This window comes from Pecten maximus, unplaced genomic scaffold, assembly GCF_902652985.1.
Source record: "Pecten maximus unplaced genomic scaffold, xPecMax1.1, whole genome shotgun sequence".
NCBI lineage: Eukaryota > Metazoa > Mollusca > Bivalvia > Pectinida > Pectinidae > Pecten > Pecten maximus.
Genome location: NW_022981080.1, coordinates 1 through 10,403, shown reverse-complemented (window position 1 = coordinate 10,403; position 10,403 = coordinate 1). Strand labels below are relative to the sequence as shown.

The 10,403-nt window shown below is 35.0% G+C and overlaps 2 protein-coding genes across 2 annotated transcripts; both read right to left on the bottom strand.

The window, feature by feature from the left end:
- Positions 1-331: 331 nt before the first annotated feature.
- LOC117319905 (telomere repeats-binding bouquet formation protein 1-like) lies at positions 332-5,067 on the bottom strand. The gene is made up of 3 exons (XM_033874613.1): positions 4,773-5,067; positions 1,949-2,170; positions 332-1,564 (listed from the first exon to the last, which is right to left on the bottom strand). Exons 1-3 carry the CDS (start codon positions 5,013-5,015, stop codon positions 1,472-1,474), a joined length of 558 nt encoding a protein of 185 aa, XP_033730504.1. The 5' UTR covers positions 5,016-5,067; the 3' UTR covers positions 332-1,471.
- Positions 5,068-5,410: 343 nt separating this feature from the next.
- Positions 5,411-10,123, bottom strand: LOC117319903 (telomere repeats-binding bouquet formation protein 1-like; the record flags this gene model as incomplete). The annotated part of the gene is given in 5 exon segments (XM_033874612.1): positions 5,411-5,715; positions 6,072-7,605; positions 7,982-8,174; positions 8,562-8,613; positions 9,998-10,123. Coding segments are annotated over 5 exon segments (2,030 nt in total), but the record flags the coding sequence as incomplete, so codon positions are not given.
- Between the last annotated feature and the right edge of the window lie 280 nt (positions 10,124-10,403).

Here is a 10,403-nt window from a genome sequence, read left to right as displayed (position 1 = left end):
CTGACTTCAGAACTTAACACTTTTTTATGGATTCCAGCTTGGTCCAGGTGTTGATTTGATATAAGATCAGATGAGATGAGTACCAATCACATTTCAAATTTCGGTGAATGAAGATTACAGAAAGAAGTTAATGGTATTGTTCATTCTCTGTAATAAAAGCTTCACAAAATTTCTTTTCAATATACCAATGAATCTAATACCATGGGCTGTGATTTGATTGTTTTCACTCAACTACTTATATCAATGAACAATATACCAAAATAATAAAAACATTTCCGTCTTAAAACAAATTACCTTTCAAAATTAATAAAAATGACACGGAAAGGAACACTTTTAATGAATGTTACTTTATTTTAACAATGTATTCATAAATAATATCATCAATTAACACAAATAAATTAATGTATTTAACAAAGACCTTTGATGGTCACGGACAGCAACATTGAAGGGTTAATCTGTCCATAATCGTACTCATTTACAGAAATTAAACTCATGGATATTTTATACCCTACACTTAGCACGCCTGGAATTGAATTAATTCGAAAAAATATATGCTTCCACAAATATATCATATAAATGGCACAATATTTACCTGTTCTACCAAATATTGTCATAAAATCCATACAGCAAATAACAAATATTCATCACATTCCCAATAGAAAAAGGAAGTGAAATTTACATACATGTACTTAGAAATTAGTATATTTTAAAACTTACTATGATGACAAAATAAAAAATCATGTGGTTCATATCATCATTTTACAATGTACTTGTACAATCCTGTTAAATATGAACATTTTTATACAAAGTAAACAACTACTTAAGTCATCGTCATGGACACTACCAGAGATAAAAATGATTAATATAACACTATAGATTAAACACATTTGATTATATTCTGTTATAACCATAATTTTCTGAAAAATTTTGGGCGATTTGATTACAATTTCCAGGTTAACGAGTCAACAAATTAAATATATCACAGACTTTCAATGATGACCAATTCTTAATGAAGAGTACATGAAACAACCACTTAAATGATATTTCTACATTAACCAAACTGGTTTAAACAAAATGTCAATACTGGATTCAAGTAATTCATATTACTGTATTGATGATGACAAACACTATCATTCAACCTCACTAAAATATGTTTGAAAAATATTAAATCATGTTAAAACAACGTATCTAGAATCATCGAGGAGAATCATACATGTGTGATGTTTTTGCGAATGCTCCTCAATCTGTAAACGAAGACTCTTTGAAGTACGTTTTAGAGCATATTAAATAATTTAAAAACAACAATTCTGGGACCACCAAGAAGAATCATACATGTGTGACTTTTCTGTGCATGGTCCTCCATCTGTTGCGGAGATCCTGTGAAGAACGTCCCTTTGAGAACCTATAGGACTTCAGAATGGACTTCCAGTTGTAACCATACCTTTTTACTCCTCTTATCAAACGCCGCTCCTCACACATTGAAAACAGTTTGCTGCCTCTTTTCCTTGGGGCCTTGTTGTCGACAAATACTTTCGTTTTTTTCTGGAATATCCGATTGTGAGGCCTGTGGTAAAAAAACCCAATTGTATTAAATAGAGTAATCATTAAAAAAAAATTGTTGATAAGGTATAGCAGAATTATATTAATCTTCCTGATTGGGTCATTGTCCTTTTGACGCGAAAAGTAATTCCCAACAAGCGGTCACAATAATGAATCGGTATGTGAACTTTGAGTTATTGTCCAATAATGGTGATATGAATGACGGTATTAATATATCCCCTTTCGACCTCTTATTGAGGGAATAATAAATAATAAAAAAAAAAACCTGCACATTTAATGACCTCAACTATATGAGATGTAACATATTAGTTCAATATCAAAATTAAAGAGACACTTCCTAATTTCAATTACAAACATTAAACATTGCCAAAGTATTTTCTGTCCTCACCAGCAATCTTTTGTATTTGTCTTTGAGGTCAGTAGCTGTTCTTGAGTGATGGAAATTGAAAGTGACAAGGATCTGGTTCCAACGGGTGCCAAACTGTTCCACACCCTTCATGATGTTGTCCACTTCTTCCTCCGTATATGGAATCCTACTACGACGTGAGATGACGTCCTTTAAAGCTGCAAGGTTGTACTTACAGGAGTTTGTGGATCGTGGAGGTGTAACCTACACATAATAAAGTAACTGTGTTGTATTGTTTATGGTGAAAAATTGTGTTAAAATGGGTTTATATTGCATAATGTAACTATAATAAATATATAGTAGCACATCATAACGTTTATTCAAACATTTAACGAAAAAGATAATTTTCTTTGTGAAGAATTGAAGCTATTAGAAAATCATGTAAGTAAATTGAAATTTCTAGTACCAATGTACAAGTATTGTCTTTTGCTCTCTGCAAATGTGCACACCCGCACATTTCAAAGTTCTATTCTAAATATAGTGAGTTAACAGTCCTGCATATATTAAGTACCGACAGAAGACCAGACGTTCAAGCAAAGGATTGGTTTTACACGAGGCTGCAATATGTACTTCGAAGAAGGAATAGGCATGCCATGTTAATCATCACTGAAGATATGAATGCAAAATACCAACAAGCATTTTAAAAGAGTTATGGGAAGAAGGAACGACAACAGTGAAAGGCTTTGCAAGATGTGTAACCTTAACGTAACCTTAACGAATAAATTATAACAGGAAGAGTATTCCCATATAAAGACATTTATCAGAAAGCATAAATCTTGCCGAATGGAGCCATCAGGAATCAAATAGACTATGTTCAGTGAAGGATACTAGTGTTAAGATCAACAGACATTGGAAGTGATCATTGTTTAGTATGCAAAGCAGTCAAACGGAGAAGAAGCGATTGAGAAGAGATGTGAAAGAGTCAAGTTTGATATTGAGAAGTTTAAATATGTGAAGAACAGGTTTCGGACATTGAAGAATGATGAGCTGGAACTGGGAATAATTCAAGAGATTAAGAAGACATTACGGAAAAGGTTTCGGACATTGAAGAATGCTGAGCTGGAACTGTGAATAATTCAAGAGATTAAGAAGACATTACGGAAAAAGCAGTGTTTGTTGATTACAACACGGAAAAGGAATACATGAATAAGTGAAGCTTCGTCAAAGATAGTAAATGAAATAAATGAAATCAACAGAGAACTCCTAACCTGCACACGCTCAGAGAGTCAATGAACAGTTAAGAAGTAAAAGGATAAAGACATAAAGGTTTAAAAAAAATGAAAGGAAAAAAGAAGAAATGGATCGAAAACATTGATACAGGAAAAGCGGTAACATATGAAGACAGTATATGACACACAAAAACCAGTTGGTAAGAATAGCAGCGAAAGGAACAGAAATACTATCAAAAAAAACTTCAAAGATTTATAGAGAGGAACCGGATAATCCTGCAATGGACACAGTTGAAGTAGATTTAGATGACGTGATGATACCTCCGTCAACAATACAAAGAAGTGCATATCACCACCAAGACGTTAAGGAATGGAAAGACACCGGGAACCAATGCTGTCACTGCAGAGTTGCTTAAGGCAGATATGATGTTTTCAGGGACCACGATACACGAGCTGCTAGAATATTTGGAAAGAGAAAATCCAATATTTATCATCAAGCTGGCCACGGAAATATCAAGGAATGTAAAAATCCTAAAGGAATCATGCCCCTTTCTGTAATGGTAAATCTACTGGGAAGGATAATTATTTACCTGATAAGAGGAGGATTTGATAACAAGGAACATATATATAAACTTTATATACTCAAAAAGGCTTTCGATTCCATCAACCATGAAAGCCAATGATTCATATTAAATACCGTGCACAATTATACGAATAGTAAAATACTTCTAAGATGAGTTGGAATATACTGTAGAAGACCAAGAGTAGGAAAGTGGATTCAACATCAAAAACATGGTTGCAATATATCAGTATTTATATTTCTAATGTTGTGGATTGGAAGATGAGGAAAGCAATAATTGACAATGCTGAGAACATTCCTATTCTTCTCAAACATCAAATACAGTATAAAGCAACAAGATTAGGTGTGGAGAAGAAAAGTGGGACTTAACATTAACATGGAGAAAACTTCAGCGATGTGGATAAATGCACGAAAAGAATATAATATCAAATCATGACAAGAAATTGAGAACGTAGAAGAATGTCCTTAGGAACGACGATATGCAAAGAAGGCAGCAGTATATATATATAGGGCTGAATAGCATTTCGAGAACAAAATTGAGACTTTAATACAAGTCTTACTATATGGTTAGGAGATGAAAAGATGGTTGGAGTTTTTCCAAATGTCTCAAAAGAATTTTAAACATATAAGGGCAAGATCATGGGAGGACGAAGGAACTATAAGAAGAGCACATATGAGACCGTTAAGCGAGAAGATGAATTGTGGCATATGTAGAGTAAGATGATAGGACACATTATGTGTCAAGAGAAGAATAACGACTGAAATATGCCATGACATAGGGCCCCAGAAGAGAAACAGAAAAGAGGACGATTAAAGACGAAGGCAATCGATGGAGAAAGAAAGAGAAGCGTGATGGAGATCTTGGAACGAAGTGAGGATAACGACAGCAGATACAGATCGAGAGGGATGGAAGAGCTTTGCCAAGGCCTTATGTGCCACAAAGCGTGAAGAGGGTAGGTAACAGATACTGTAGTTGACTCCGCCCATACTCAAAGTTAGTTCTGGAACACGGTTTTTGTTTTATTTCATGGCAATATCATTTTATAAAGGTACATACCCTGCCGTCGCTATCCGATTCAGTAGACATGAAGTCATACACCGACATGGTTTTCTTAGTGGGTTGTAAAGCTGTATGGATTGTTGAAATGGAGGGTAGCGGCCTTCGTTTACTGTAACGTTTAGAGTTTTTTCTGATCTTCTGGATGAATTTCCTTTCACAGTCTCTGATAGCTTTGTGATTCTCACATGTGTACAAGCTGGTTTCCAACAGCAAATTGAAAGTTCTACTGTTCATCAACATTCGTTTGTCGTTTGATGGCGAGTTAAGCCATACACTACAACCTGAATAATAATATATGCATGAACGATATATATACAACTGTAGTGTAAAAGATCCAAATCAAATCAAGTCAAAATACATTTCATGTAAGCCAAATACGACATATATACTCACCGGTAGCAAATTAACGTCCTTCAGTATTTAAGGCCAGTAATTCGCTACAGGTCCCTGTTTATATATCCGTATATACATGTACTAGGTATTGCATCCATATGTCCTCATTTGGAGAAGAGAAAGTATGCACTTAACTGCGTACTTTCTCCAAATGAGGACATATGGATGACTGTTTGGATGGATAAATAGTGTGGGCTCCTGGATATTTTTTGTTTGGATAATTAGTATACTACAATATAATGATTTTGTAGGCTAAGTACAATATGTTTATATCCAATTCATAATGCCAGTATCTATGTGAAACGTTGAAGCCTTCTTCATTGGAATGATAGTAAATCATCATCTTCAATTATGAAGACAAGAAATAAAACTGATCACGTTTAGGTGTGGTATAAATTATCTACCAATTACTATTCCAATTATTAATCACCTGGACACTTTGAGACTCTCAACTCTTCACACGATTTTTGACTATCACAGCACTCCAAATTCTCTTTGGTCGAGTTTCCACAGCTTTCAGCATCAGCTCCACCATCAGTAAGACTTCCTGAAATGGAGCAAAACACGACCATCATTTTTTCACCTCTACACAAGGTTTAAACAATATTCACAATAAATAAGTATGTTTTTAAAGGAGAACATTAATATTCATTAATTGTCCTTAAATGCACACTGTGGTATCTATTCACTATATATAACGGATGCTTATTTTTTGTAAGACGTTATCTGAACATGTTTTTCATTTTTCTTAACAGTTTATAGACTATAAAAGCAAATACATCAAATGTGTGTCACAAACAAAGTTTATACCTGTTTATATACCAGGCACATGAAATTAACTTTTCGTCACTTTGTATATGATGTTTTTTAAGCATCATTTAACATAAATCTTAGCTCAATTACCTTCATCACTGGAAACTGTTTCTGAAAAACTTTCATTGAAGGTTTCCTTATGATCTCGAGCTCTCACCGTTCCAATAGATTTGACACTACATGGTGTACTCTTAATGTTTAATGGGCCCTCTCGGATTCCAATGCGGCAACTCTGATGTCCTTTGGTAAACAGTGAATTACGTCGTATGGGAGTCACATTATAGCATATATTTTGTGATAATCTGTTTTTCTTGGCAGCCTTTACCAAGTCAAAATCAAATTCAGACCTTGTATCTATAACAGAGCTGCAGTCAGAGTCAGGGTATGATTCTTCAAGGTTTGATTTTGGATACAATGATGGTCCACTCCTGACTGATGAATATGACCAACACCTGCTATCTAGTGATGGAGTCATTCTTGTATTAACAGGGCGCTTTACTGGTGTTAAATAGCAACTGGCCATTGGAGGAGGCTTTGGTTTGACAAACACATTATTTTTCTCACTCTTAGTAATTGAACATGACTTTGCCACAGAAGAGTTGAGTTCACAGCTCGCATTATTATCACCTGTGAAACTTGTACTGTAATTTCTTTCACTACATGAGTTTTGGGATTTGTTCGTTAAAACATTGCTAGAAACATTTGTCCTGGATTCCTGAGGATGTGAACTTCTGCCCTTTTCTTTAACAGGTGTCTTCTCCGATATTTTCAGAGGACTGTCTGTAAAATGATCACTTGAGGTTGACCTTTTGGGTATGTCTGTTGCAGAGGTAGATGTTACCGTCATTGGTTCCTCATGTATCTTAACCTCTCTATCAGCTTGTGCCAATCCTTCTGGTCCTACATCTGGATATAACAAATTAGAGCTAGCTATGTTCTTCCCTGAAGTGATCCTACTTGAACTTTCACACTTGTCATTTATAGTAGTATCAGCCATTTGATCAATTTCACTGACACCTTCCTGGCCTTTGTTTAAGTCCAGGCCATTGATGTTTGATGTAGAACATCTTTTATTCTCATAACTTTCTGGACAATGATTATCCCTGTCTCTGTCCCCTCGATGGTCCAGGAGATAACTTTTTAAAGGATTTATTTTTGTGGGAAAACTTTTAATTTGAGTATTACTTGAAGGCTGCTCAGAATAATGATGAATTGTTTCACAATCTGCATTTATTTCTTGCAAAGAATTTGCATTCCTAGAATTATATTGTGTGCCTGGATGATTTGTGATGGGTATTCTTGTATTTGCATCAGGTGCTATGACACAGGATCCATGGTCTACAGGACAACCAACATTCTGAACTCTACGTGGGTATTCTTGGCAGTTACGGCTCATGTTAAGATGTTCTGTATTAAAATTCTGGTGATGTAAGATTTCTGGTGTACAACATAATAGCTGACGGTGGAGTCTTTGCCTATCAGACTCTATGAAGGATTGTCCCTGAACTGGAAAGTTTTCTTCAGACAAACACTGCCTTGACATCAAACCATACTGCGGAAAAAGAGGTGATGGTGCATGCATTTGAAATGCTAAAGACTCCATCCTCTTTCTGTCTTCTCTTTCCTTAAAATTGAAATAAATTTCCAAATGAAATCAATACAAAATTACAGTTTTAATTTAATCCATACAGACATACAACAGCACAAATAACAGATATGATATGATACACAGTAACCGAAAATGTTTTTACATTTAACATAAATGTTATCAAAGTAAAACAAATACCCCACTTTAGAATATGTTCATATTTCTAAAGACATTCCATGAAAACCAGAGTTCCAGCAATGGCTTCAACATTGTTGACAGTATAAACACTTGACAGCAGTAGTAAACTGTTTTATATGGTCAGAGGCAAGACCTTAATGGGACTTTTCAATATATAAACCCACCATCTACCTGGTCGGAACATATCTCATCAGGATAGCGATGAGGTATTTACCTGTTGTAGCTGAAAAAGGAGATTTTTCTCCTGTGGTGTCATGGACACAGCATCACAGCATGTCTTCTTCATTGTTTCTTTTCCTTGTCCTGTTTGATGTAGTCCCAAGCTTTTTTCTTCGGCTTCTTTTTCAATTGCTTTCAGTCTTTCACTTATCTCATCAATTTTCAACAACATTTTCTTTCCATTTTCTCTAGAAACAATATCAATGGTACATGTAAAATACCCTATAGTTAGTTATCTACTTGAAAGATATTGCTTTATAATAATTATCATAGATTGTCTATCATTTCACCAATATGTCCCCCGACATATTTTCAACCTAATTGATAAAAAACAAAGTGCTTGATTGACATACAATGCCGAGCTGAGCGGAATTATCCTGAAATTCCTCCAAGACAGTTGTTTCACATAAGCCCAAATTATGAGTCACAAATAATCTCTTAATTTAAAACCAGTCCTCTCATACACAGTACATGTATCATTAGTGTCACTCTCAACTGTAAGCCAAAACTAATTTTAACATATGCATCTGACAATAACAAACATTTATTTTAACTCCAAGCAAGTAAATAAGTACCTCCTGACAGCATCCAGACTTTCCTCTTCAGCTTCAACTGAATTCTTCTCATCTATAAAAGATTTGGAGGAAATTAAAATTACTAAAAAGAAAAACAAAAGGTCCATGGGCCTTAACGGTCACCTTAATTTTGATATATTTTAGCATGTTTGACCTCTGGGACCTTCAATGAAGGTTTGTTATAGCCCTTTACCCATGAATGCTACAAATGCAATATCAGGTCTCTAGGTCAAGCTTTGTTATCAAGAAGAATTTGTTAAAAAGATTTAGCATATTTGACCCCTGTGACCTTGAATGAAGGTCAAGGTAATCCATTTGATCAAACGTGGTAGCTCTTCATCCAAGCATGATACAAACCAAATATTTGATCTCTGGGCCCCTGGTTATCAAGAAGAAGTTGTTTAAAGATTTAAGCATATTTGACCCCTTTGACCTTGAATGAGGGAAAATGTCAATCATTTGAACAATCTTCATCGCCCTTTTCCCCAAAATGCTACAAATGCAATAAGAGCTCTCTGGGCCTCTTGGTCATCAAGAAGATGTTGTTTAAAGATTTTGGCATATTTAACCCCTGTGACTGCTAATGAAGGTCAAGGTTATCCATTTGAACAAATTTTGTAGCTCTTCATTCCGGCATGCCACAGACCTAATATGGGGAAAATGGGGTATCGGGGCCTTTTGGTTATCAAGAAGTCATTTAAAGATTTTAGCATATTTGACCCATGTGACCTTGAATGAAGGTCAAGGTCATCCATTGGAACAAACTTGGTAGCCCTTTATCCAAGCATGCTACAGACCTAATATAGGATCCCGCGGGCCTTTTTGTAGAAGAAGTAGTTAAACTATTTTGGCATATTTAACACATGTGACATTGAATGAAGGTCAAGGTCATCCATTTGAACAGACTTTGTAGCCCTTCATTTTGTAGCCATTTATCATAGCATGCTACAGGCTTAATATTGGGTCTCAGGGCCTTTTGGTTATCAAGAAGAAGTAATTTAAAGATGTTAGCATATTTAACCCCTGTGACCTTGAATGAGGGTCAAGGTCATCTATTTGAAAAAACTTGGTAGCCCTTTATCCAAGCATGCTACATACCTAATATTTGGTCTGTGGGCCTTTTGGATATCAAGAAGAAGTAGCTAAAATATTTTAGCATATTTGACCTCTGTGACATTGAATGATTTTTTTAAGACGCACGATGCCGGACAAAAGACCATCGCAATAGGTCTGTAGTCTCAGGTGACCTAAAAAAAGGATTCTTTTTTTGTTGAAGTGGTACAGCATTACACAATGTTCCATCGCTTAAACGAATTAATGTTTGTATTAACATTATGATATTTAGATTTTTTGTGTAAATGATATGACATATCATTATAAAATTTGTGTTGATAAAACAATATTATCCATAAAATGTTTCCTTCCATTACACATACTTCTGGCAATGCACATTTGTAGAAGGTATTTAACAGCTTTTGAGAATTCCTCATCTTCAGATTCTGTGAGTAGTTTAACTAGATCTGGGAGACCAGTTACTGCATCGATCTGAACCCTGCTTTCACCTGGGGGGAAATCATCAGATATAACAGTATTAAATGATGTTCTGTAGTTCAGAATTAGTTATATCCTAGATAGACAATATGCTGATTTCATGTTCTTTTCTGAAGTGCAATCTGGATATTGGGGTAAATAGAACTGTCACCAGGATGGCTGACTAAATCCGGGCCCTGCTCCCCACCCAGTCCTGGATATTGGGATAATTAATTTAATTATTTTAAAAAAAAAAAACTTTAAACTCTCGTCATTATTTTCCCCTAACCTTTTTTATATTTTAAAATTTTA